General features: G+C 41.0%; 3 protein-coding genes across 5 annotated transcripts; all 3 read right to left on the bottom strand.

The window, feature by feature from the left end:
• Nucleotides 1-951: 951 nt before the first annotated feature.
• On the bottom strand, nt 952-16143 carry stx3b (syntaxin 3b). Of its 3 annotated transcripts, none has more exons than XM_070836375.1 (11): nt 15770-16143; nt 9482-9556; nt 9273-9372; nt 8723-8797; nt 8487-8557; nt 7773-7881; nt 7600-7673; nt 6541-6675; nt 5705-5815; nt 5336-5446; nt 952-1189 (listed from the first exon to the last, which is right to left on the bottom strand). In XM_070836375.1, exons 1-11 carry the CDS (start codon nt 15797-15799, stop codon nt 1112-1114), a joined length of 969 nt encoding a protein of 322 aa, XP_070692476.1. In that variant the 5' UTR covers nt 15800-16143; the 3' UTR covers nt 952-1111. The 3 variants fall into 3 exon arrangements, with proteins under 3 accessions (XP_070692476.1, XP_070692474.1, XP_070692475.1); XM_070836373.1 differs by lacking the exons at nt 952-1189; nt 5336-5446 and adding exons at nt 1600-3570; nt 3938-4057; XM_070836374.1 differs by lacking the exons at nt 952-1189; nt 5336-5446 and adding an exon at nt 1600-3570.
• A 2256-nt stretch (nt 16144-18399) lies between these two features.
• Nucleotides 18400-21604, bottom strand: ran (RAN, member RAS oncogene family). Its single transcript, XM_070837206.1, has 7 exons — nt 21523-21604; nt 20517-20574; nt 20276-20360; nt 19566-19691; nt 19249-19436; nt 18957-19127; nt 18400-18784 (listed from the first exon to the last, which is right to left on the bottom strand). The coding sequence occupies exons 2-7, from the start codon at nt 20547-20549 to the stop codon at nt 18740-18742; spliced, it is 648 nt and encodes a 215-aa protein (XP_070693307.1). The 5' UTR covers nt 20550-20574; nt 21523-21604; the 3' UTR covers nt 18400-18739.
• A 662-nt stretch (nt 21605-22266) lies between these two features.
• Nucleotides 22267-27572, bottom strand: ndufs8b (NADH:ubiquinone oxidoreductase core subunit S8b). Its single transcript, XM_070836873.1, has 7 exons — nt 27541-27572; nt 26547-26595; nt 26400-26459; nt 26207-26296; nt 25523-25695; nt 24098-24226; nt 22267-22764 (listed from the first exon to the last, which is right to left on the bottom strand). The coding sequence occupies exons 2-7, from the start codon at nt 26593-26595 to the stop codon at nt 22633-22635; spliced, it is 633 nt and encodes a 210-aa protein (XP_070692974.1). The 5' UTR covers nt 27541-27572; the 3' UTR covers nt 22267-22632.
• Between the last annotated feature and the right edge of the window lie 335 nt (nt 27573-27907).

The following is a 27907-nucleotide window of genomic DNA, read 5'->3' as shown; positions in this document are numbered from 1 at the left end:
ATATAAGTACATTTATCTCATCGCCTCCTCTTATTCTCTGCACATAAAAACGAACGCACCCCAGTGCAGACCCCGCCCCGCGGAGGTGTTGATGGGCCGGGCCTGGCTCTGGTTGGGAGGAACAGCGAGATGGGGGATAAAATGAGGTCACGGAAGCTCCTCATACACGGATGTCATGTCGCACATTCACATACGTTAAACACGGGACAGATAACATGGACGATGGCCCGAGAGTAAAAGGTTGTTTGGTGGCAGAGATCCAGTCATCCCTCCACGCAAAAAGCCGAGCAGCTGATGCATAAACCTCCAGAGACGAAGCACACACCGACACTCAGCACAACGCACAGAAATCTTTTATTACATAACAGGCTTTACTGGGCTGACACGCAGCCAGTGAGCTGGTGACAGCCGCTGTTACAGAAAAGACCATCAGTACAAGCGCTTCAGCGGCACAGACGCATACACACAACAAAATCACACACAATTTATTCAAATTATGACAACAAACAAGTCAGAAAACACTACCTAGCTGTTCAGAGCATAATTAAATGTATGTGCTCCAATTGACCTTTGGAGCCTAGACACCACAAAAATCATTTGAATGTATTTTCACTTAGTTTAAATGAATCATTGTGAATAATTACCTGATAATTATAGTTTCTCTAAATATGATTATCCCCTCTGTGCACCACCAGGAGGCGACAGACTATTGTATGACTACCCAAAACTATTCAAAGTCACAAGTTAGGCCATCTGGTTGTGAACAGGCAGACTGAGAAAAAGCTACACATTTCTAACACGTTTTTAAAACACTTCATACAGCAAGAACATAATCTAAATTAAAATGGTTAACTGAAGGGTAAGTGCACAGGACTGATATGGTTCAATTTGTAGATTTTTTGTAATTTATTGGATTTTAAAACAGATTTAAATACTGTTAAAGGTAAAAAAAAAGAAAAAACGGACATCAGGATATTTTTTTCTCGACACCCTCTCTCCTAGAATCACTAAAACAAAGACAGAATAATCGCATTAATTCAACATGTAGTGTGAAAGAACAGACTTTATAGTGTGAGAGGCTGATGCAGGTGTTTTACCTGTGTAAGAGCTTTTATGAGAAGAAGCTGTAGAGATAGGAGAACCCAACGATTCCAATGATGGCACAGCACAGTGTAATCATCATCTTTTTCTGTCGAATTAATCAAAAACGGTACAGGAGTCAGACCACAGCAGACACTGGCCTTAGATTCATGAGTCCACACACAAACACAACACAGTTATTCACATTTATGGACACACTGGATTGAGGAAATGATTGAGCAAAAGGAGAACGGGTCACATAGGTTGGTGTGTGTGTGTGTGTGTGTTTGTGTGTAAAGAGAGAAGAAAGGTGGAGAAAAAAAACACACACCTACCTCCTCTTTGACACCAGTCTTTAGAAGCTGTACTTTGTCACACACAGTGGTTAACAAGCTGTATCAACACTGCTGACAACAGCAGCCACCATCCCATAAAAAGCATGCACATAGCTCTTCAATAGCATGCAGTCATCAAAAAGTGTGAAATTTCACACTCTGACAGTCACAAAGTGCAGCAGGGCGGACAGGGAAGGAAACGCCAGCCAACCAATCATTACAAAACATAAAATCTTTAATTTCCTTTAAAATCATTGGCATCTTAATTTAAAACGGTGTACAGCAGCTTCAGTTGCTCCTCCTCTTATTGCAGGCTGAAGAATAAGGCTGAATAGGAACATTAAGATTGAATAGTTGAGGACAGAAGCTAAAGACAGCAGACTGCAGGATCAAAAACCCAAGCTGGGGAGGGCAGGGGTCTCACTTTTAAGAGCTCCCTGCACAAGCAGAAGCACCATTCAGGCTCTGGACTTCTCTCAGTGATGGTGGCCCTCATAATACACAGGACAATTACAAAGTTGTCTTTGTATTTCATATTCCTACATATGGTCAATAGCTGTTGATTAAAATGGACCATCTTGGCTCTTCTCTTTTATGATTGGAAACGGTGTCTGAAATATGCACAGCGGGAGTCACCTGCTTTAACTGTCTTATTAAAGCCGCTGGATGTCTATATGTGCACTGTGGTTAAATAAACTGTCGGCATGACACGTTTCCTCTGACAAGAAAAAAAGGCCACATGAAATGATGGTGGCCAACCGGTATTAAAATCAGTTGGCAATTTATTAGGCACACCTAGCAAAAACTAATGCAGTATTGCATTACTGAGGTGCATGAGATCTAAACATGCCAGGAAAAAAGCATCTAACACTCGTAAAAAGCCCCCAATCGAGAAGACCATACTGTATATTAAAGTGTCCATTTAAACTTTGTCCTGTATGTGCGAATTTCTTAGCAACGCGTCATCAAAAAGTATAATAAATACAAAGGCTGTTCTAGCATTTATGGGCAAAAAGCTAGTGTTACTAGCAGTCTCTCTGTTCATAGCCTTTGGCATTAAAACATTATGTTTTACAGCATTTTAACAGCAGAGACAATCGTGTCTTTATAATTAAAAGGCTAACATTTTAAAAGGCTAGCAAAGACACAAATACTCAGGCACGCTTCTCAGGTGATGCAGTGCTCTGATGAATCTTTAAGCAGGGAATGCATCCCCTCTCTCCCCTTAGCCTGTCTTTTTTTTTGCTTGTTTGCTAATCTTAGCTCCACCTGTCCATGAAATGCATTTCCATAAACACCATCCTTCACATTTAAAATCAGGACTGCTGGGCTCTCTAAATTGAAGGATCATAAGTGAGCACACCAGTCCTCTTCAAGATAAAGAACTGAGTTAGACATCAACAACACACAAAACAACAATTCTCTTATTTACATGATCACGTGATCTTAATCACAGATATATTTTTGACATATTTTGAATTGTGAAAGTGCTGGAACTCCCAAAAACCAACAAAATCCCAATACAGTGAACATACAGTAGCTAGCTTTTCAATCTCAAAATGTGTCGAGGCTCATAACAGGCAAGAAATAATGATAAGGCGGGGGGGCGCACTTCACGAGGGTGAGACATTGAATGAAATCTTAGAGGACAAAAACTTCCAGGTAGATTTCTTGGCACTGAATTTTGAAGAGTGAAATGTTTAGTGACACTGGAGTGATGTTATGATCAGTTATTTTTCACATCCCTTTTCCCTTTCTTGTGCAGAGGTTCAGTAGGTGATGTACCTCACGCCAGCTTCAGTCTCATTTGCAGCCAAATGTCACCAGAGGGGTGTCAAACAGCCCCCTGCAGACCAGGAAGGACAGTTCTGATTGGACAAAGGTCAAAAAGTCTCTGCGATCTTTTCCCCCAGTATGTGTGGGGTTTTTTTTGTTTTGAATTTGACAAGTTGTGCATCTGCAGGTTAAATATAATGTCCATATGAAGTCACATAGAGCATCCGTTCTTTCTTTGGTGGGCCAGCTGATGGAGGATAAGATGGAGTGGATGATGAAATTGAAACTGATGTCGGTCCTGCTATAGTGTTTCAGTGAGGATGATAGTGATGACGATGAGAACAACCACAACACAGACCACACCGATAATGATCATCTTCTGCAGAGAGGGAGATACAGAGACAGAGACAAAGGGAGAACAGCGTTAATGAGGGGGAACATGAGCACGAAAGTGAGCCCATAGACCAAAAACCAGCTGAAACTGTGTTCTACTAACTCACTAATAGCACTGCTTTGTTTGTTCAGCAGTAACCAGAGGCAAGAAGATAAAAAAACACACACACACACACACACCCAAGAACTTCAAATACACACAAACACACCTCAAGAAAGCCCTCTGGATAGAAAGAAAATAAACACACACACATACGGCCTGAGGAAAAGAGCATGCAAACCATTTCCCACAGTATGCTTCATACCCACACCCATTGTGGCACTTTAAGGTTATTTGCTCCAGATTTACTCACCCTTAGCTCTCCTCTTATTCAAATAGCTCATCAGCTTGTCTTCAGTCCCACTGACAAGCCGATAATGAGAGCTAATAAGGCCAGCAAGACCAGCACAACCACCACTATTATCACCACTTTCTGTTGGGAACAACCAAGTACATACCGTACTATTAGGACAAGCTCAGTGCGAAGCGACAATAAGAATATCCTTAATTGATGCATAAGCGCAACAATTAAGGGCTCTACCACTGTATTTTATATTGTATTTGTATTAGTTTTGTATGAGGGAATATGTACGGTATAAGGAAACAATGGCCCTATCAAATATCATGGATTCTCTTTGTAGCTTGGTAACCACACCGACTCAGTGCATCAGTCTTGCTTGACTGTGATAAACCAGTTTTGTCTTGGCACAACAGTTTTTATATTAATCTGTCAATACAAAGGCTATTTTTTTTACACACAAGCTGTAGAAGCCTGAAGCTAATGAGCAATATCTTCAAAAACAGACAAAACCAAAGAATAATGCAGCAGTCATGAGCCATCTGTGAACAAAGACAAAGTTAAGGTTAAGTTGATGAGAGACGACAGAGAAAAAAAAGAGTGTGGAAGCCGTCAGTGAGTGTGTGTGTGTGTGTGTGTGTGTGTGTGTGTATAAGAAGGTGGGAGAGGTCGGTCTTGGCTCTGGGTCTTGGCGCTGGGCAGGTCAGTGGTTTTCAAAGCACAGGTGTCCACGGGTCACAGGGTGGTGGAGGCTCAGGAGCATAGCAGGTAGGGGGGTTCACCACAAGTCATCACAGGTGAGAAACAAGGTGGAGATCAGGGTCTCAATGGTGAGCATGGTCCTCATGTTGTCAGGCAGGTTTCCCAAAAGCATCTTTGTGTTAAAAAGGAACTTCTTTCCACTTTTCATAAACTAACTCCACACTGTTGTAGGAACTGGTAACACTGTGAAATACGACCTGGGGCGGCCCATTTGATCAACAGATCCATGAGCTTGAAGACATATTAGATGCTAAAACACTGCACAGCAAGCTGTCTTTAACACAGCAAAGTACTCTACCATGAACATGTGCTTGCATGCATTTGCTTGACAACACAACACCTTATCAAATTATGTCACATTGCATTGTGCAAAAGTTGAGGATTATTATTTAATCCTACTCTAATACAAGGCCAGGCTTGTGAACTTGAAACTGACTCGACCTTTGTCCTGTGGTATCCAATGTAGTGCTTTTGATTCTCTCTCTCATTTTCATACTGCCTGTTAAAGCAAACAAAAGCATCCATAGGATTGTATTTAAATTTGGTAGCATTGATCTCAGGGACACCTTTGTTCTATTGTTGATGATAAAATAAAATTATTTCCGTTGCTTTTGGGAAACCAGACCGCTCTTCCTAACTGTAGTCACTCACACGGCGAGCCTCCTGCTGGAACTTTGCAGCTTTCTTAGTGTCTGCTACAGCCCGCTCCACAAAGCCCACTGACTGGTCCATGTTGCTCTCAATCCTTTCAATCATCCCACCCTAACATGGGGCACGGTGCAACGCGAGAAAATAAAACAACAGCGAAAGAGAGAGAAACGAAGAGTGAAGCACACAGAGAGCAACAGATGAGTGTGTGTGTTTGGCAATGTGTCTGCAGGCTGAGGGACTGTGATCTGTATGCAAATGGTGTAGTTCAAATGTGTCACACTGTGCAAAAAGCATAATGTGTTTAGGAAGGAAGAAAAACAGGAAGAAGTCACAAGCAGACTGTTGCAGCATTTGGCTAAATTACATTACCTTGCGTGCTTTGGTCTGGTACCTTACAGCTTTTTTGGTCTGTTCCTTCGCTACCGTTATGTGGTCCTCTGACTTGGATACATTCTGCTCTATGTTGTCTACTATATCACCCTAAAAAAAGAAAAAACAACAACAATCATTAACATACAGAGCAATGCACAGAGGGAAAGTATAGTGCACTGGCTTTAATATATCTGGTTTCAGATGCAATAGAAATTCACAGACCAATATTTTGAAGTCTTGGTGATTATAAAGTCAAAACTTGTGCCATTAATTCAACTGAAGGTCTTACAGCCTCAGTAATTATTCCACAAGGAGTCACAGTCAGATCTATGCTAATCACACAACAAACAGCAGGAGTGTGGCCCTTACCTCAAACAAGCTTTTCCCTCAGAAAGCATGGTGCAAGCAGCAAGAAATGTGTGATTAGACTTCTGTACATGTATACATACAGTGACTGAGTGATCAACAATGTGTTTCTGTATTCATTCTAGTGTGAATCTGCTCTGGAGTGTACAATGGAGCTTCACTCGTGCATCTTACTAAATGCGTTCATGTTGCTTCCATCGGTGTTGGGTGATGAGATGGAGGTGGCAGAGGAGAGTAAAGAGAGGTATAAGAAAGGCAGGGAGCTGGAAAAGAGGAAACAGAGACAGATGTGGATTGATAGTCAGACCACAGTGGAGACAGGTAGAGGGGAAAAACAGGAGAAAATGAGTCGGATACTGTCAGGTTTGGAAAGCCATGGGAAAAGGTTAAGAATGAATGCAAAGAGTGAATAAATGAATAAAGTAGATGAGATGAAATGATGGCCAGGTGGATGCAGAGGACTGTACCTGGCTCTCCACCAGCATGGCGATGTCTACAAACATATCGTGCAGCTCCTTGATGCTACTCTCCAGACGGACAATGTCTTTGTGTCTGGCTTCAATCTCACTCAGGGCTTGTTTAGAGATGCCAGAGTCCACAATCTGTGGAGAGGAGAGGTTTATTGTCACCACTCATGGTCAGTACAGACATGCACATCACATCCGAGTCTGAAGGAAGATTTGTTTCTGGGTTGTGTTTAATATTTTGTCAATTGGCTAAGATGTGGTTTTGCTTTGCATCCTAGCTGTACAGGCGGCTAGCTAAAGTTCATTTTATAAAACCTGGCAACCAGCCATTCCTCACTAGCCAAGAAACATCTTCCACTTTTTGTCCACATGTGAAGGTGTCCTCAAGTAAGATACTGTACTCTAAAGATTATATCAGTATGAATTACTCTTTATATTTACAGTTATGGTCAGATTTGCTCTGGTCTGGCCAGTTTTGAAAGGCAATGTAAACCTGTTATCAAATCTGTAAATGTCAAGTTGACTCATGTAACCCTGTTCAAGACTTTCTTCCCAAACTGTGCTGAAAACAGCCACCTTCTCAGCAAAGTAGGCATACAGAAGCTTTCTTTTCTCACAGGTCGGAGTGCTTTGTGCACACATGGTTGTGATGCAAAAAGCTCAAAGCAATACAACACAGCACTTTCTTTCAAGATGTGTCTGAACATTTGCAGTGCTCTCATGAAAGGTAAACTTTCCTGATCTTCATCTCTCCGTCTTTGCATTTGCTTTTTTTTCTTTTTTTTTAAAAGAATTGCCCAACAGCTGTTAGATAGTGTGTCAAAGGAGGTTTTAAGCACTTAAGAAGGCACAAGAGAGCAACCTAACTTTGAGGCCAAAAGGCAAAATCCCAAGCAAAGCTAATCTTTAACTGGTTGATACAAGGCGTTTGGAGTGTGACTGAGCAACTCCACAACATGGCTGTTTCTCAGTTCAACCACATAATTTTTAGCGTTGCGGCAAAGTGAATGTTAGAGTGCTGTTAAGAACAGTGGAATGCATGAGCACCCGCACACTTACCCCTGCAGTAAACACAGCAGCGTTGCCACTCTCCAACATCTCCTCCAGTTCGTCATCTGTTGTTGCTTTTCCAGCTGGAGAGGGAAAAAAAGGAGAGGAGAGGAAAAGGTTAATGACAAAGAGGAAGAGTGTGTGACCGTGACTTTATGGCAGTGTATGTGGGTGTCACTCACTGATCTCTAGCTGTCTCTGAATACGTCCTTTACTCCTCTCCCTGAAGTCCACCTGGGCTTCATTATACTTTGTCATAACCTCCACAAACTTCCTGGACAGCACTGCATGCTGGGAAAAAATATATCAGCAAATACGTGATCTTGAGAGATGTACTGACAGTTTGTCTTCTTGAAATCAGGCATTAATGTCAGACTCATGACAAATGAATTGAAACGAATTAACTAGTAGTTAATGCAAAACATGGAAGTCATATGGCCCAGCTGTAGTCAGCTGACAGCCCACTGACTGAATCAGCGTTTCTTATCAGTCACACCAATCATAGCTCATTCTCACAACGAGGCGGGCCATTTAAATATGACTCCCTCCTGCACTGATCCCTGCTGCACCAATGCTGCCACACTCTCCTCTGAGACTGGCAACGCTTTGCCTCCATCACTGCAGCCTCCAAGTTCCTGGTTCAGAATCCAAACATGGCTCCATGGTCAAACTAGCATTCACACCCTGCTTTGAACTGACTCTTGTATACCCGCAGGGGGGTATAAAGAGAAACACATTTTTCTAAAAGTTCGAATATATTGGACATTTTTAGTATTCACACTGTGCTTTTGCTGTACTGTATCCGAATTTGGTCATAAACATAAGATCTTAGGAGGGTTCCTTTAAAACCAGCATAAACTGGACACCACCTGACAGTTCAAGAAGACATCATTTACCTGTGATTTACGTATCCGCATGTCAGCTGACACCCTCTCCTGCTCCTCTGACTCCAGATTCCTCTCGATTGCTGGGAAGCAATCCAGATTACTGATTTATGATTCATCTTAAGAAAACAACACTACACATCACAGCATCGCTCAATTCTCCAGTCAACATTTCACATTAAATCCATTAAACATCCCCAATTCTTCTCACTGACGAGCCGTGTGTGTTGTAGTGGGAGGCGACTCACTCTTGAGTTTGTTTCTTGCATTGTTGGCCATCTTCTTTATGTCATTGGTGATTGCCTCCAAGTCATCCTGTGTTTCTGGGAAGGAAGAGACGTGTGGTAATAAACAACTGAGTGTGTTGCATCACTGTGAGAGGACACACACACTTAATGCTAATAAAAAAACCCAACTGATTCTCAAATCAAGTTAACATTTAAATGATGCTGCCATCTTACGAATGCTATGCCTTGATTCTCTGAAATATTCTAGACAAGTGAAGCTGCATTAATTAACATACTTTTTTGTTTTTTATGACTTTATGACTACAACAATACTTAGCATACTGATTTAGTTCTATGTGAAAACAGTCTGTGGCCTTTTTCTCTTTCCAAAAGTCCAATATATTTCAATTTGGGACCCAAAAAGAAAGCAGCACCAAAAACTTAGTAAGGGTTGGGGTTAGGTAAGAAAAACATCTTTACTGTGACCCCAGGTGAGCAGGCTGAAGTGAATACATTTGCAGGAGAGAAGCGAACGGGCAGGTAAAGGAAGAAGCTGGCAGTGGTGTCTTACTTTGGTCTGATGTGGGAGCAGACAGGATGACCGAGTAAAGCTTTTTGACTTCAGCCACGTTCTCATCGATTTTATCAATACTGTTCCTGATGTCCTCAATCTGAAACACACACATACACACACCACTATATATCTTCCCTCATGAGTACAAGTGAAGAGGTAAAGGATGTAGAAACCCCAAACACTAAAGCGCTGATAGCAGCACTGACCTGACAGAAGAACTCGTCCATGAAGGCTGCGTTGTCCACAGCAATCTCCACCTCGTCGTCATCTTGATCACACGTCTAGCAGGATAAAAGCAAAGGCTGTCAGAGTAGTACATGCGGTCCCAGCCGGCCAAAGAGAGCGTGCGAAGGATATTATATGTTTTTCTGAAGTATTTCATCAACAACTCAATCTCAGGATTTAAGGTTCATTCCGATGTTCTTTGTGTTCACTGGAATAAAAGCAGAAAAACCTCCCTACGTCTGTCTGGCAATGTATGTCCACTATTCATCATTCGTCCTCTATTCTATTCAACTCTTCATTAATCCTTCTTATGTGTCTTTTTATATCATATTGTGTTTCTTTTCTTGTGATTATGCCTCTTTAGGTTTGATGTACAGCACTTAAATCGCCTGGTTGTTGAAAGCTGCTCAACAAAACCCACTAGTCTTGCTCTATAACACATCCACCTGGATAAATATGCAGAATAAATACAGCCTTTGTTGGTAGCAATTACAAAGACACCTGCTAAGCAAACTAACCTGGGGCCAAAATATGCTTCCCAAAACCATTTCCATTTCAAACTCATTTGCAACTCTGCCTGTGTAAGATACAAGTTTCGGTAGTGATAACTGTATATTTTTTTATACGTTACTTTCTGGGTTATATAAACATGTTTTTCCACAACAACTGTTTTTTTTATAATCACTAAATGATTCCAACTTCTTGACTGCATTAGAAGCTGAGACTCCAGGAAGTTAAATTGTCCTCCACGCAACTGCCCGTAAAATGACAACCTGTTGGTTTCACTCTCGGCTTTTAGTGCAAATTAAACAAAGATATAAGCTGTTAGTTAGTGATCTTTAACTGTGCTGGTGGATTTTGTTACCTTTGTATAGTGTTAGGCTAACTGTGTCAGTCCTATTCATGCTAAGCTAAGATAACTAGCTGTGACTTCATATTTACCGTTCAGGCATGAGAGTGGTATCAATCTTCTCACTCTCAGCAAGAATGAGCATAATCATATTTTCCAACATGAAACTTTGTTTTATTCTGTCTGCAGAATTATGACTAAACCAGGAAATTAAACAATCAAAGCAAAGTCAAAGAACAAGTAAGTAAAACTAAGAATCATTAAATGCCCATTTTCAATAGTAAACAGTTTTTAAATGCTACATGTTTTTTATTCCACTAATATTGAATGGACCAGTATTCTGTGGAAATATTTACATTACAAAAATACTCAGTGATTTCCCAGAACTGCATGACTTTAGAACAACATTTAGACTATGAACAATCACTCACTGATGAAATTGCCTCCTGGTGATCAGGTCAGAATGAGACACCAGTCAGAAATATTGGTCTGGCCCTAATCAGCCCACACCCAGTAAATTTTTTATCAGAAAGCGTCACTCTGCTGAAGTCATAAATATGTCACATGGGACAGTCAACAAACAGAGGGCAGTGCCGCAGGTTAGCCACAAAGACCTCAGCACTGCCGGTGAATATTTACACGCTGTGGAACTAGGGCCAGGCTCCAGGAACTCAACCTGTTTTCAACTGACTTTAAGAAACCACAGTTAAGGTGCAGTGTAAACAGACATCACAGGGCCATGCTGTGACGCTGTGACGCTGTGACGGTGTTAGGTGGAGGGGGAAAAAAGCTCACTGTTCCCTCCCTTTAAACTTCTGCTTTTTCTCAGACAAATATGTTCTCACTAAGCACCTGAAGAGTGTTGCTGAATGATTGCAGTGGTTGTTTGTGTTTCTGTTTTGTAAAGGGTGGCTTAGAGTCTGAAGTCTGGACACTTGACTTTCCTGGAGAAAGTCAGCCTAGATCAAAGTTACGGTATGGAAAAAGTTTGCCAACACACCTGTCGACTTCCCTGCTCCCTCATATCACCTGACTCTGCCTCAATCTCAACTAATGATCTCAGTGAACATCAATATTACACCTCATGTAAGGGGCACTAGGATCTCTCTCTAACTACGTTAGTTCCTTGGTTTGTTATTGGATTACACAACGAACAATACAATAATTTTAAACTGAACTTGGAGCTGGAGGTGCAACAATTAGTCCATTAATGAAGCAGTCGGTTGACAGCCATCTATTTGATAATTGATTAACGGCATTAGTCATTTTTAAGCAAAACTGACCAAAATGTAATCGCTCCAGCTTCTCAGATATGAGTATTTTGAGTGTGTTTTGTCTTTTCCCTTATATTTGGACTGGTAGTTGAATAAAAAAATAGCCATTTTAATACATCAACTTTGCCTGTTACTGATTTTCAGGCATCTTATAAATGAAATGATTGATTGAGAAAACAATCAGTAGATTCCCTGATGCGAACTTACATTTACTACAGCAACACGTCATTGTTTCCGTTCAAATGCTGAGTTTTAGTTGGTCTTTCAACTTCTGCCCCTCATCTACAATTTGAATTGCAAATGTAGCCTAGAGCCTATTTGGTTCGGGCTGCTTTAACAACCAACAGTTGTGACCACAGAGTTTCCCGGACACACATGCTGATGCACCCCTGGTTTTTAGTCTCTCAGTGAGTTATTTGTCGAATGTACAGCTGTGGCACTCACATTATGCTCCCTCACACAGCATTTCTGCAATACAGAGATAAGAACAAGCACTCACTTCCTTCCAGCATCTCTGTCATTCAGCAAAATAAGAGGAAAGAGGCCAACGTGTGCAGCAAATGCTTTAACCCACCAAACGGACCACACACACAAGCACTTGTTTCTATGCAACAACAGTTAGATACTGACAGTAGCAGTCAGAGTGAGTGGCTTTATCTGAACAGTGAGGAAAACTCACTTCCTACATCCCTCACTTGCTCGTCTTATGACTCGACATGTAGACAATTATCACTGTTAGAGGACATGAGAACAAACTTGAGCCAAACACAGCCTAGATCAAAATATTATCCATAATACATTCAGCTTTTATAGTTTCTGACTTATTACATGGGGACTGGAGGTTGTTTAATGCACCGTGCAACCGTTTATGATTAGTTGTGGTTTTGAAAAAGATTAAGTGTGAGGTATCTAATGTTTGAAAGGCATACTCACTGTAGAGACAGATTCACACTAACCAGTATTTTACAACATTTCTTGCAATAGTGTCTAATGCTGAAAATAACAGCCATCCTCTAATCATTATTTTCTGAAAGCTAAATAAACAACCTACTAACAAACTAGATTTAATGTCACTCTGTGCTACTGTGCCAAAATGTTGACTGACAGAGTGAACCATGAAGCAGCAAACGAGATTTCTCTCTCTCTTTTTTTTTTAACCAAAATCGGATAACATTTGAACAACTGGACATCAAGATTAGAAACATAGCACAAATGCTGCATATGAGTGCATGAGTGACTGATGTGCTATGGATGCTTAGATGCCGGCCTTTTCCTTTTACTGAAATAACTGAATTATGCTTGTTTTGCATACAAAGCACCATATGTCATGTTGCATAAGTCCCCTCAACAAGGCGAGGGACTAGACGGAGGTTTAACACTGAAACACAGTGATCCTCTCGAACACAACAACCCAACTAGCTTTCTTAACACACAGATGATAACACTGTGTCATATTATAGAAAATATAGCAAATATAATAATACATGCTGCAGGCACAATAACTGCCTGTGACCTGCATAACTTATTATCATGTACAAAACTATCCAGCAAGTCTGACTCCAATCACGGCCACTGTGAATGTCCAGCCTCCTCCTGCGCTTCCTTTCCTGTGACTCCGTCATCTTAAAGAAACTAGGAGGTGATTAACTGTCAGACTTTGTCTCCGAGGGTCATAAATGACGAAACAGTACCGGCCAGTGCACTTTACTTGGAGGTTGAGAAAGAAGGTGAACAGAGGCTAAACTGAGTTGAAAAAGCTGTTACATACAGTAAAAATAACATGTAGCATCACTTTTAGAGAGCTGCAGTTCATTAGTCAATAAGTCCATTGACTTGGCAAAATAATCAGCTGTTATTTTGTTAACTGATTTATCATTTAAGTAATTTTTCAAACAAGAATGCCAACCATTGCAGAGTTTCAGCTTTTCTTAGTCAAGTCTTAATTTCAGTAAATATCTTTGGTGGCAGCATCTTGGGCTTTAGGAAACTGTACTATTGTGTTTTTTTCCACTGTTATTTGATATTTCATAGATTAGAATATCCAGCAGATTTAGGAATAATATAAATAATTGTTAGTTGTAGCCCTATGCACCAAATTTTCCCACGGGATGATTTAGAAAATGAGCTGCTAGTATCACAGCAGCAGGACTGGGACCTGGGGTCAGATTTACGGCAGTGTGGTGACAGAAGCCCAAACACTCCATCAGGACTTGTGTTAATGCGATGCTAAAATCTGACAAGGGATTTAAAGACTCCGTGTGCTGCAGAGGAAGCCATGCTAGTCCTGTTACAGTTTCCTCCATTCCTTGTGCTGATATCTGAGCCAGGTGAGGAGGCAAAGTAAGAATGGCGGCCCACCAGGCGTGTAGTACACTGTGGGGAAACCCTGTGGCCCATTAGAAAATACCATGAAGGAAGTGGAACAGAAAGCCTCAATTCGTGGTAAAGCAATGCTGCTACAATAGTATTGTACTCTGTGTTAGTAACACTATGTTCAGAGGCATCTAAACAGCATGCAATAAAGCCATCTCATGTGACCACAGCTACATATTTAACTACAATTCAGCGTTTCTTTTTGCTCCTCTTTCCCAGAGTGTATCATAGTATATCAGGTGACATGATCACACCGGTGATTCACATGAAAGCATGTCCGCACACACAAGCACCAATATGCAGCCTAGATTACTACCAGCGAGTTAAACATTAGAGAGGAAGGAAAATAAAGGCGGTGGGTGAGTGTGGATAAAGAGTAAAGATAAAGAAAGAGAGGAGGGCGGATTGGAGAAAGTGGTGGGATGGAGGCGACCAGGACGAGAGAACTCACTTTCACAGGTTTAAACATATACAGAGTCAACTTCCCAACCGATGATCGGCCCACTTCCCTTGCTATCTGTACTTCCTTTCCCTGAAAAGAAGCCAGCTGTGTGAGATACAGACGCCTGGAGGGGGGGGGATACCGCAGTTCAGCAACTTTAAACACTGCAAATATTTGGCAAGCAGTTTCAGGTAGCTATGGCAACACATCCCGACTTAGGTTACAATTGGATCAAGGCCTCACCGCCATGGACAGCAAGTTTATTCACCATCATGAACTCAATTTTGAAAAGATGAATACAGTGGATATTTCTGTTGGTAGTGAGTTGACTGCTGATGATGAGTGCTTCGCAAGATTTATAATCTGATAGTGACAGCTACATTCAAAAAGTAAAATAGATGCTGGTTTCATTTTAATACTCCCTACATTCAGCATGATTAGTGTATTTTTGTATTACTGACTCATCCTTTTCTCTGCAACGTTTAAGAAAATACTTAAAGATGTTCATCAAAAGTCCAATGTGACATCTTGTTGCTCGATTTTGTGTTGCAAACCCTCCAAACCCCAAAGATTTTCAATTCACATTGATACAAAACAGAGGAAAAACAGCAGATCCTCACATGTGTGGGACCAGATGAATTTCACATTTTTGCTTGATGAATTACTTAAAGGGTTACCAAACTCTATTTTCCTGCTAATACTAGTTGAATAATTGACTAATTTTCAGCTCTAATGGCAACTGTCAATCACTGACAATGAAAACACAATGATTTATCTGTTGTCATTCCCAGCTGAGTCTGTCCAATGCTGAGGCTGAGAAAATGTAACAATAGTTGTTCATACACAGGTCTGCATCATATCACAGAAATATAAAGCACCTGCTTAAATAGACAACTTTTGAACTGACATCTGGTAACATGGTTCAACTGATACCAATTACACTATTGACTACACTACAATAAAGTACACTTCATTGTCACACCATACAACATGGCTGCACGCAAAGAAGCGGAAAATGATGGGGGTATGACTGAAACCCTTTCACTTCACATCCCCTTTTCAAATCACTTTCCAACCTGCAGTGTTACTACAGCCATCCTCAGTTATGTCATCACATGGTGCACGACTGGTTCAAATGATATGTGAGTTATGTGTCAAGTATTTAAATCAATTTCTTGTACAAAAGTGGAAATGGTACAAAAATGTCTTTGCTAATCTTGACCTTTACTTCTTCCTATTAGAAACATTTTTCTGAAAGCGGACAGAGAGACGACATTGGAGAGAAAAACAGGACACTGTGAGGAAACTTAATATCCTGGACACTACTCACCGCTTTCAGCTGCTCCAATCGATCCTTCATCTTTTACACGGTTAGTTTAACACCTTTAAACCAGAGAGAAAACCGCAATATTGTGTAAAATGGCTCAAAAACTAGTCCCAATCTCTGAATTCCTCAGCCAGCTGGCAAACTAGCTGTCCGACAGAAACCCACCGCCAGTAAGAAAGAGAATTAAACTCCTCAAAAGTCTTGACAGAGGTGTCTGAGAAAACGTTTTTTTCTGAAAACAGGAGTCTTTCCGTCGTTTTTCCATACAATATGGCTGCTGGGTTTAGACCAGTGTTTTTTCTTTGCTAAATCTCCTCGCTCAGGGGATTAAAACAACAGTTGTGTGGAGCCGTATAATCTGTCTCTCCGCTGGCCACCAGTAATCATTCTAAAACGCACTTTTCTGGCTCACGCATGCGCACACAGGATCCGCGTTCACTGAGACGAAGCCACGCCCTGAGCCACCTGCACCAGCGATGCATTCAGGTGTTGTAGGACGAATAGCCTTTTTTAACCAGCCCCTCTGCTAAAAATTTAGGCCAAGGAGTTTTATCTGGTTCATTGAAATGTTGTCAGTTCATGCAATTGGGTCAAAATGCATCCAAGAAACCAAATGAGTCTCAGATATGAATCTGTTCTCCACCTCTAAGGTGCCACACTTTTGAAAAACAACATGATGAAAGCAGGTTAATAACAATCTCACCACAAGGTCCAGAGCTTCGCATGATCATCCTCAACTGGAAGAGCAAGGTAGGTCGATAATGAAAGAAGGAGGGGTGGAGCCAGTCAATTTAGATTTGAGGATGTGAACCATTTGTAAACTTTACTGAGAGTGATCAGCAATTGAAGTATGTAGGAAATATTTACTCCACCCCATAAACTCCAACGCACAGCATCATATTCAATATATCTGCACAATACCCATTGTCTTCTTTCAATGTGATGAGGGTTTGTGGTTAGAAGGGGTGGGCACCTCTGGCCTTTTGTAAAGTCAAAAATTCCATTCACAACCACTAAGATGACGTGTTGCCATGATGATTTAGACTTATGTGGATGAAAGCATGGCCTTTACTAGCCTGCCATGAACTTGAGCCTAGCCTGCACAAATGTCTTGAGAAGGCTGATAATACAACAATCAATGTCAATTAGAAATTAGATTTCTAGAGTTTTGTTTCTTTTAAAGAGGAACTAACTAAAATGTACATTTTGTTTAGATTATTTAGTTCATAAATTTTGTCAGTGTAGCAAGTAAACTATTAATTACACATAACTACATAGTAACAAATTTAAATCCAAAAGCTAAAGTATGCATTATACTCTGGTAGAGAAGTCTTATTCCCACTCTTGTAATATAACATGAATGCAGCAGAAAGGGCTATCATATCAGCTGTCATGTGGTGAAATACGCCAGAATAAGCCTTTAACGCAGTGTTGGGTAACTAAGCAAACTAGTAAAATTTAAATTTTAAATAAACAGCATCCCGTTGTGTTATCGCTTTACATTCAAATCTTACAACCAGAGGAGGTCCGTCCTACAGAGGGTTAACCCGTGGGTTTAACAAACCAGATGAGAGCGATAACCTTTTCCTGATGCATGCTTAAAAGCAAACTCAGTTGTGTACATTATCATTTTAGCCTTTAAGAGCCTGCATACTGCATTCAGGGGCCATGCTGTTTAAATAGCTGTTTCTGATTGTCACTTCGTTGGCCTATAGCGTGGCACATGCAGAGCAGGAGCCGCAAGGTCTGATCGGTGTGCAGCAACACAAGTCTGAACCTGTGGAATGCTGCGGTATGTGATGTAGCTGCATTCTAACCGGGTGGAACCCGGTAGAAGGCAAACGTCACAGAGAATGTACAGAGTATTACGTAATGCTCTTTAGAATGAATGAAAGAACGTGACTGACACCTGGTGGCCATCAGTGTGTCGAACGGGCTACAGTAACTGTGTCTGCTCCGATCGGAAGTAGCTTTGTAAAGCTTTTCATCTGGCGATCTGACCAAAGCTCCATTATTGAGGCCCATTGAATGGCCGCAGTAAGCTGTGTTCTCCGGCCTCCATCCAGGCACACAGCAGACTATACAGCCGCTTCATTGTGTGCCTACAGACACAACCAGTAGTCCTGTTCTGGGATAGTACTTCCTGTACCTGAGGCTTTTCTGTCCTTTTACTCGTTGTACTTTAATGAGGTAGTCATTCATTTTACTCAAGAAATGAAATGCTGGCAAATCATTATCCTGAAAGAATGCCAGTCTGTGCAGATGGTTTATTTGCCCAGGGTTTGAAATGTCAGAATAAGCCAGAATCCAATGACGCAGAGAATGTCTTAAGGTTTTGCAGTATTCATCTACAAGAAATTTTCTCCTGTTTACACATTAGTATTCATTATTTCAGTATCAATTTTACAAAAATGGGGCACTCTGGAAACAAGGCTTTTAACACAAGACACAGGTGTAAATGCTTCAGTTTCAGAATCCTGGTACTGTGCCATTTAAATATAATTGGAGCAAGCAATGTTAATGCCCATTTTTTCCTACTATGATAATTGAAAGGTTTTCCATAATCCCTGTGACTCTGGAGACTCTGCTGTCCAGGGAAATAAACAAAAAAAATAAGAAGAAAAAGACAGAGATTATATTGAGAATGTTTTTATTCAAAGTTTACTCCCCTTAGTGTTTCCAGTACACGTACAACAGCATTATGTGAGCTGGGTAAGTGCAAAGGAGGGTGCTCAACGATGAAGAGTAGCACGTTGCCATGCCAACGACAACACTAGGGTGGGTGTGTCTTAAACAGTGAAATTAGAACCACAACTTTTCCACCAAGGTTTTTTTTTTTTTTCTTAGTTTTAAAACAAACAAAAAAATTCAAAAATAAAAAATCTGAAAAGGGATTTTACAGTAAAGGGGCAAAACTCCAACAACTTCCTGTCCACGGTTTGGGGGGGGGAGAGGGAAAATTCATGGAACAGGTTAGAGGTCATCTTCTTCATCTGGGAGTGCTGTTTGTGATGCAACCTGGACAGTGGGAGAGGGGATAAGTCATTTTTTTTTTCCACTTTTCAAATGTAAAATCAGTGTCCCTGCTGAGTTTTTATGTATACCTGGCTCAGGTAAAGAGCTGTTGGATTGGACTATAGTACATACCGCCCTCTAATAACAGGCATAACACTTGTAAGGTTATACTCACTTGAAGCTCTTCCTCGTACTTAGCAGCAAGAGATGGGTCCATCTGGACCTCTGGGGGAGCGAGGGCAGGCATGGCCACAAACTCCAGGTTGGGATCGCCAATCAACTTCCTTGCTAGCCACAGGAAAGGCTTCTCAAAGTTGTAATTACTCTTGGCAGAAATGTCGTAGTACTGGAGACAGATGTATACGCCAGTTAGAAATGATAGTCCAGACCAAGCAAGAAAACAAACCAACGCTTCCTTTTTCACACAGTCTGTGCAAGAGGATGGACACATTTTAGTGAGTCATTACCTGCAGGTTCTTCTTGCGGTGGAACACAATGCTCTTGGCTTTGACTTTCCTGTCTTTGATGTCCACCTTGTTGCCACAGAGGACGATGGGAATGTTCTCACAGACACGGACCAGGTCACGATGCCAGTTGGGCACGTTCTTATAGGTGACTCGAGAGGTGACGTCAAACATGATGATAGCACACTGAGCTGTGGAGGTAGGAGAGATGTTTTTACACAATTCGACGTAAGGGACTTTCAGTATAAAATCTATAGTGAGTGGGAATACTATTCAAGGTTTAACAACCAGAACAGTTTGTTAATGATTGTGAAAAGCACCTTGAATGTAGTAGCCGTCTCTCAGGCCTCCAAACTTCTCCTGACCAGCTGTGTCCCACACATTGTACTTAATGGCTCCTCTATTGGTGTGGAACATCAGCGGGTGCACCTCTACTCCCAGGGTAGCTAGAATTACAAGCAAAGACCAATAGGAAATTGTGAAAACTGCTCTTTTAAAGAGTCTAGTTACACAAGTGACGATCAATATAAGAAATTCAGGGTGGCTGTGTGGACAGGAAGTTAATTCCTTAATTAGCACATATACATCATCTCACAATCTGCACAAATATTTGAGGTCAGTGATATTTTGAATAAGGTATTAGCCAATAATTTTATTTTAAACATGAACAATTTTGATAATGACCCATGATTTTTTTTTTTTTATTATTAACTGTGACTAAGACAAATGTTGAGCATTTTTCCAATTGGAAATTCAACTTGTCAGTGCTCTCTGGTGGCAACAATGTCTCATTATTACCTCAGAACTAGTTTGGCATTCCTGCACTTGCTTCTTTTCTATAGGCCAACATGTAGAGCATTACTGATTTATCAGATTGCAGGGCCCCAATAGCGGAGTGATCTGACCGAGCTGAGTGATGCATGATAGTTTAGTAGCATAATCAAATTACGATTTGAATGTCACTACGTCTTTAACTCATCTGCAATGTAGTGATGCGTCATTCATTTAACACATCATGGGAGGTACTCACCAACATACTTCTTCTCAAACTCTCCTGTGATGTGCCTCTTCACAAAAGTTGTTTTTCCGGTGCCTCCATCTCCTACTAACACCAGCTGCCAGAAAAAGCAGTTAAGTTAGTTCGGACTGGCTGATACTGGTTCACACACCGTAAGCACAGCTAGCCCAAGTACCACAAGTGCCATTTTCGACACGAACCCCACAGACCAGCAGCACATAACGCTACGTGATACCACACAGCGACCACTTACCTTGAACACCGCCACCGGTACACACTGTGCCATTGAGTCCGCCGTGGTTGCGATTTTTCTGGGTTAAACAAAACAAGGCGGAATGGTTAGCACATTCTCCGTCATCCTGTCTGCTTACTTAGACAGTCGTTTAGCTAGCCGCGTTAGCAATACCCAATCTAACGTTATATGATGAAAAAACGTTGTAGGGAAAACCGCCACAGTTTGCTGTAAACACTTGTTTTTACGCTTTGGGCGGATTATTCACAACCTGCTCTTCAAACTGTTACCTAGCGACACCCAATTCTAGCATTTTCCATCCAGGCTAACGGCTCGACACGTTAACGTGCAGCGCTGTCGCGTCGTTACAGTCTGAATGTGTTCAAATTAGACTGGAAGTCAAACTAAAACAGGTAACGCTACACGCTGATTTTGTACGAAAACCGCAATAGGATCGCTTCTGATTCCGCATTTCAACGCGAGTGGTTGCTAGCTAGCGAGCTAGCTAACAAGCTACTGTCGCACCGTTACTTTGAGTGCGCCATAAGACCGCACTTTTTCTTGTTCGACTGGAACAATCGAAGGGAGAGACCATTAATGTGTTCCATGTTGGGGTTGGTGGCCAACTTAAAACAAAAACTGACCTGCAAACGTCAAGCAGACTTTAGGCATCCGAGGTTGGTTGTCTAGAACAGTAAATACACTTAATAACAGAAAATTGCGCGGGTCTCAAGAACAAAGCAGTGAAATGAGGGAGAGCAGTGCATGCTAACCTGTTAGCTAGTACGGCATGGAAGCCATTCTATTCACTGAGCTAATGGCTAAGTTAGCTTTGAGTTAGCACTAGGGAGAAAAAAAATCAATGGCCTAATCTAGTTGCTAAATCCTCACGTGGTTACACTCGTAACGCCTCACCAACTCAAAGCACACCTTTAAGTTTCCCGTTGTTTTAGCTGACTTTCCCCGATAAATACAAACTTGAGAAATATAGGATGGCCCGCATTGAGAGAAGGATATACAGACTCACCGGTGTCACTGCAAAGAGAGGAAAGAGGTAAATGGCTGCGTTCGCGGGAGATTCAGCGTGGACTATGAGTCAGTTTCCGCCCTTATCATGTGACCACCGCAGCGGTAAAAACACATTTGATTTTAGTGGCTGCACCAGGGCATGCACAGACAATGATTCAGCATGTGTGCTTATCTTATGATCACACATTTAAACAGAAAAGTTGCAAAAATGTAGCCCATGTGCGCCCAGTAAAGTATCCTTTATCACCAAAGACTGTGTTTTCTACATGAGTCGTATGACAAAAGCAAACGCAATTGTTGGGTCTTAACATGTTAACTTATTAAATAATGGAGTCACTACCAGAGCTGCAACTAGTGATTATTAACATTATTTGATTAATCTGATGATTACGTGCTCCATGAATCAGTTAACTGTTGGGTAGAGATGCCAGAAAAAAGTGAAAAAATGTTCATCACAACTTCCCAGAGCCCAATATCCAAACAACAAACCAAATATTTTTGTAGTCTACTATCATAAAAGGCAGAGAAAGGCAGCAGAATCAAATTGTTTGTTTTTTCTATCAGCAGTCAACAGAGAAAAGTATCAAATCCTTACTTTTTTACAGGTGGATTCAGAGACTGTTTGGCATTCTTGATGGATTCTTATACGACTTATTAAGCGTAAATTTCTGGCAAGTACTATTCTGTCAAACAACTAATCAATTATTCAGCACCATCTTTAATGCAACAGGCGAATGAAAGGTTAAAGCTTTAAAACATGATTTATTTTAGTATCTTAAGTAGCATTACACAAATATAGTATTTCAGAAACGTCCACCAGATAGAACCATCATTTAAAGTGCAGCAGAAAATAGTCTATCACAGATTGTGCATAGGTTACATGAGTTTAAAGTCAAAGTCATAAAGTGCAATATCGTTCATCTTTACAACACAGTAGACATATGATTTGTGCGTTATGTTTTTTCTCAGTTCTGACAACAGAATCTGAGGCTTCAGGCTTCAGTGCTCATATGTAACTCAATGGAATATCTCCAAAGCTACAAATAATCTCTTGAAATGCATAGGTATGATGCACCTTTGTGGGCAGTGTACAGGTGCGACAGTGAGTCTATCTGTACAGGTAGTCTGCCTTTATGTTTGCTGCGATCTCTGCCTCCCACCGGTCTCCGTTGTTGAGCAGCTTCTCCTTGTTGTACAGCAGCTCCTCGTGTGTCTCTGTGGAGAACTCAAAGTTTGGACCCTGAGAGAGGGATTGATGGAAATAAAGACATTAAAAGTCTGTAGGTGTAAATCTAAACAGATGATATAAAGATTAATGCTCTACACTTTGGTTTTGATGGTGGATTGAGTGCAAAAACATTACATGAATAATTTATCCCTTTGTGGAAGGTAGGAATTGACTTTAAGGCCTTAAGGCAATCTGCAAGATTGTCCTATTGTTTTTATTTCAGTTTTACTGTCCATGTGACATGCCTTTTGTTTTTGTGCCAAATAATGACTTCCAGTGGCTCCTCAAAGAAAACCGAAAGCTGTAGTAGTTGCTTAAAGAAATAATCTGAAATGCATGATTTAACATTGCATCTTATGATTTCAAGTTCACCTCAGAGCTAAGGCTTCAATAAAAAAAAACCATAGTGTTTTGAATGGTCACAGTCGAAGACGGGGAAAGAATCCTTTTCATTAATATATATTTAAAGACAGGGTCTGTAACATTGAAGAAACTAGCAGGAGTAGCAAGAATTTGAAAGTATTTCACAGAGACAATTCCACCCCCTCCCTCCAAAGCCACTCCATCACAACACATGAACGTGCTGGGGACCCACTGCCCTGCATGTTTTAGATGTTTCCCTGCTCCAACACACCTGATTCAATTGATCAGCTCAAGCTCAATTGGTCAAGTCTGATAATGACCCACACATTTGCATCATCTGTTGGAGCAATAAATAAACAACTCTGTTTAACGCCACAGTCATGTAAACACAAGCAAAACAGCCAGAGCATAACTTTACCCTTAGCTCATGGGTACTGCTCACTCAGCTCAGAGGCTGTGCTCTGCGCCGTTAGCTCACTCAACAAGAGGCTGTCACAGTAAACAAATTTCAGAGCTGTGAACCTCTCTCATTCTTCAGCTCAGTGTGTGCGTGTGCTTCCTGCTGGGTAATCTGCAACAGTCTGCCCCTGGCCAAACTTTCTCTGCCATTCTTGTGAGACTAGCACATAAGCTTTAGCAATACGTTTGCCTAGCTTTGTGGAAGACTCCGGTCATATGTAATAGATACATAGGCAGACATGCAGATCGGGTTTGCCTTCCCGTCCAATCATTTCATTCAGACCGAATTTTGGCTTATTACAGGCCTGCGAGCACAGACACTAGTTTTTTTTTCTTTTTTTGTCAAACCATTTGACTTATTGACTGAATTTCAACAAATATAACAAGAATGGCATCTGAAATAAGCTGCACACCCTGCCTTTAAGGAGAAAGGGTCACAGGTACAGTTTTACTCTACCAACATCCACCATGGTTCAGCCCCACAGAATCTCTTACACAGTGTGCAGGATAAGATCAATCTTACCTCAACTATGGCATCAACAGGACAGGCTTCCTGGCAGAAGCCACAGTAAATACATTTGGTCATATCAATGTCATAGCGAGTCGTTCTCCTGCTGCCATCAGCTCGAGTCTCAGCTTCAATGGTGATGGCCTTAGGTTCAACATAGGGGAGAAAGGGAAGAGACCAAACAGATGTCAGTATTGAATTAATCTCAGTCTGAGCATCAGGTATGCTGAGGTTGAGTACAGAGGGTGTGGAAATTAATTTACTAGTCTGTTGAAATGAAACCATAGTGTTAACAGAATACAGGACGTACTATAGGTATTATGTCCACAGTGCATAAAGGCTGACTTTATTTTTTGCTTTTGCGTGTGTGAGAGAGACAATTCGCTGTATGATCCACCAGATAAAATGTAATGAAACTGAGACTGTATTGCTCACTGTAAAATACATGTCTACATGGGAAAAAGCACAGGTTGTGGTGTGTATATGTGAGACAGAGACAAGGAAAGAGACACTGAGATGCAGAATGAGCAGCATGCAAAATGTACACAACTAAGGCTCTGATCTAGGCAGGTTTCATACTGTATAAACAGTGGTGCAATGTAACTAAGAATATTTACTCCAGGACTGTACTTACGGTCAAATTTATGGTACTTGTACCTAACTTGAGAAGTTCTGTTTTATAGTTCTGTTTTATGCCACATTATACCTATACCCTAACCCTATATACATATCTCAGAAGCAAATATTGTACATTTTACTCCACCACATTTGTCTGACAGCTTTAGTAACATTTCAGTTTATAATTAGATCCAGATTTGGTGATTTTAAATGTGGATTTTTCTTATAAATTGAAGGATTAAGTTTTCCTTGATGGTTTAAGAAACGTTTCCTGCTGTTTAAGCACAATAAACTATTCAAAGACCCACTTGGATTAGCTGGAAAATGCATCTCCACAAAGCTGAAAACAGAGCTGTTTTTCTACGCTCATTTAAAGTTGTCTTTGGTGGATCTCACAGTGATGTCACAAACATGTGGTGACCATGATGCATTGCTGCAAATTAAACTACCCAGGACTACTTCAACTTAGCTCAAACTTAAACATCCACAGCAGTAAAACACAACACACTGCTAATGCTGCAGTAATATTATTCCAAGAACATCATGTATAATAGTAAAAAAACATTTTACTGCACTATGAGTACTTTTACTTACAATTTACTTATTTAATGCTTTATATGCATTTTGCTGACAACACTCTAAACATAAGTAAGTTTTGAATGGAGGAGTTTTACTTGTAGTGGAGTATTTTAACTATGCGACACCAGCACTATACTTTAGTGAAGGATCTGAATACTTCTTCCACTGCTGAGTGTAAGTAAACTTTACAGTAACGTTGTTCTGTCTTTCAAGCAGAGTATTACTGTGTGTGATTGTGTTCACCTGGGCAGGGCAGATGGCCTCACACAGCTTGCAGGCAATGCAGCGCTCCTCTCCGTTAGGGTAGCGGCGGAGGGCGTGCTCTCCACGGAAGCGGGGTGACAGGGGGCCCTTCTCAAATGGGTAGTTGATGGTGGCGGGTTCACGGAACAGGTAACTCAGGGTCATCCCCAAACCTGCAGGGAGGTGTTGCCAGGGAATCAAAGACAGCTGTGACTCACTTAAAGGACTATTCAGGTGTTATTTTGATTTTGACTTTTCTCATTATCAAGAAATTCCATAAAAGGACCAAAACCACCACTGCATTAGTTTGTGAAATATTAAGTTGAATTTTTAAAGAATGAGAAATGAGAAAATACGGTAGTTGTTGGGGATTTGTAAATAGTGGAAATCGTATGTGGATTTTTATCTAATTCTACACTGTGGATTATTTAGTATTTATCGTACTGGCTTGTTGGTACTGTGTTGATACCTAGTTGCCTACTTCTGCATCTTTTACTCTTTAATTACTACGCACTGCCAGGCTTTGACTACATACTACTAATACATCTTATTAGTATAAATAACTGGTTGGTTTTTGTCTTTTCACGAGATTTGTTCACAATAAGAGAAATAAAGATTATCACTAAGCCTTTAAGCCCATGCACAACACACACTATCTGTATAAAAATCACAGTTTGTGGCGACCTCTAAAGAGCTCAGTCCAAAGGAGGGTTGTGGCAGCTCGGTCAGTGATGGACTTCAGGTCTGTTGGCAGCTCCTGAGCATTCACATACTCTGCAAGAAGGACAGACAGGACGAGGAACGAACATTTCAAACATGAGGTCATCCCAGTGAGAATGCCACATATGAAAAGGTCTTGGCTTGTAGCAGCACTTACTAAAAGCCTCTCTCTGCACACTGAGGCTGAAAGGCCGCATGACACCAGATCCAAACGTGCCTGTTGATACAAACAAATGTGATGAGACAATTTCTCATGTTGCACATATGGACTGTAATGGTTTAATGACACCTGCTTCAGTGGTACCTGGCTTTGAGTAGCAGTGGAGCAGACGCAGACTCAGTGCAGTAGACATCTGAGCAGACAGGACAGTGGAGAGCTTAGTTGAGACAACTAAGAGGAACTAAAATGTGCACAGAAATGTTGGATACAGGAAACCTTGTGTGTTGCACTCCAAAAAAAAAGCTCTTCACTGAAAACACTGGAGGGGGGAGAGGGAGAGCGCCTGATGCCTGAGCACAAGCATCCTGTAATCTGGCGTCCTAAATCCTTGACAGACGTCAGTGGTGTGACACATTCACGGTGTGCCGACAGAATGGGAAGAATGGGAACACGCTCAGTTTATACCATTTGGGAGAGTTCAAGTACAGTTCCCATATTGTTACACCTATTTCCAGTGACAGATTAGAAGTTATAGTGTATCTTGGCCATTACTAGACCAGCAGTTGCATCGTATAAACGTTAAAGTATCTTAAAATTTATATATTTTTATCGTATCAAATATTGGCAGTCGTTTGTTCGCGAGTGAAGCCACACATTAGACAAATAGTAGCATATATGGCTTGTTTTATTTAGCTGACCTGGCTGTAAAATGTTTACATTACTATATACTGACGATGATAGCATCCATGTCTTTATTAGGCTTAATGGGCCGCTTTATGAACTAAGTCTATGGTCTGTACGATAAGCCCTGAACACCTCATTACAAATTAAATAACCGCTTACATTTGGCTGTGTTAACATGACAGCGCAGTTTCCCTGAAACGTGTTTTCTTTTTAGTTTTTTACTTTAATTCATTCAGATACATGCTCGAAACACCTAATAGTAATTCCTGACTTGATAATATAACGTTTCGTTGCCGTAAGTGTGTCGCTCACCAACTTCACTGTCATAATAAGAAGTTAATTTAGAGTAATTTATCAGATTACGGCAGCTCAACGAACTCATCATGGTCAGTATTCCCGAAGCCTAAAATCATCATCAGAAACCACCTCTATAACAATCCTTTAGCAAACTTACCTTTGTCACAAGTTTTTGGAGAGCAACGAGAAGCAGACAGTGGACAGTGAAGCAGGCAGTGGACCGTGAAGTGCGCAATTGTATTTATGATGCATTCACGTGCTCCTCGTTAATTTCCATGTGGTCTATACAAGAGGAAGCACTTTAAATGACATAATCAATGAATACATTACACATTTATTACTAACTCTGATGGCATGTTTTAATCATATTTGAGTATCACTTCCCCGGGACAGCTAAAAAAAGACTATATTCCTTTAATAGTCAATTTTATGCACCAATAGCCAGAGGGAAGTTGATTTAAGGAACATGATGTATTTGTAGTACTGTGAAAGGGAGGCAGAGAGAGACTGAGAGGGAGAGGGAG

The sequence above is a fragment of the Pempheris klunzingeri genome, chromosome 9 (assembly GCF_042242105.1).
Source record: "Pempheris klunzingeri isolate RE-2024b chromosome 9, fPemKlu1.hap1, whole genome shotgun sequence".
Taxonomy (NCBI): domain Eukaryota; kingdom Metazoa; phylum Chordata; class Actinopteri; order Acropomatiformes; family Pempheridae; genus Pempheris; species Pempheris klunzingeri.
The sequence above is the reverse complement of the archived record's forward strand: the minus strand, read 5'-3'. Positions and strand labels throughout refer to the sequence as shown.

Coding starts and splice junctions, on each gene's coding strand:
- stx3b (XM_070836375.1), bottom strand. CDS start 15,799: ATGAAGGATCGATTGGAGCAGCTGAAAGCG. Junction 9,373..9,481: donor TGGACGAGTTCTTCTGTCAG/GTCAGTGCTGCT, acceptor TGTGTGTTTCAG/ATTGAGGACATCAGGAACAG. Junction 8,558..8,722: donor TGCAAGAAACAAACTCAAGA/GTGAGTCGCCTC, acceptor ATTGCTTCCCAG/CAATCGAGAGGAATCTGGAG.
- ran (XM_070837206.1), bottom strand. CDS start 20,549: ATGGCACAGTGTGTACCGGTGGCGGTGTTCAAG. Junction 19,128..19,248: donor ACCGCAAGAAGAACCTGCAG/GTAATGACTCAC, acceptor ATCTGTCTCCAG/TACTACGACATTTCTGCCAA. Junction 18,785..18,956: donor AGTACGAGGAAGAGCTTCAA/GTGAGTATAACC, acceptor CCCACTGTCCAG/GTTGCATCACAAACAGCACT.
- ndufs8b (XM_070836873.1), bottom strand. CDS start 26,595: ATGTCTACTGCACTGAGTCTGCGTCTGCTCCACTGCTACTCAAAGCCA. Junction 26,460..26,546: donor CCACTGCTACTCAAAGCCAG/GTACCACTGAAG, acceptor TTGTATCAACAG/GCACGTTTGGATCTGGTGTC. Junction 26,297..26,399: donor TGTGCAGAGAGAGGCTTTTA/GTAAGTGCTGCT, acceptor TCCTTCTTGCAG/AGTATGTGAATGCTCAGGAG.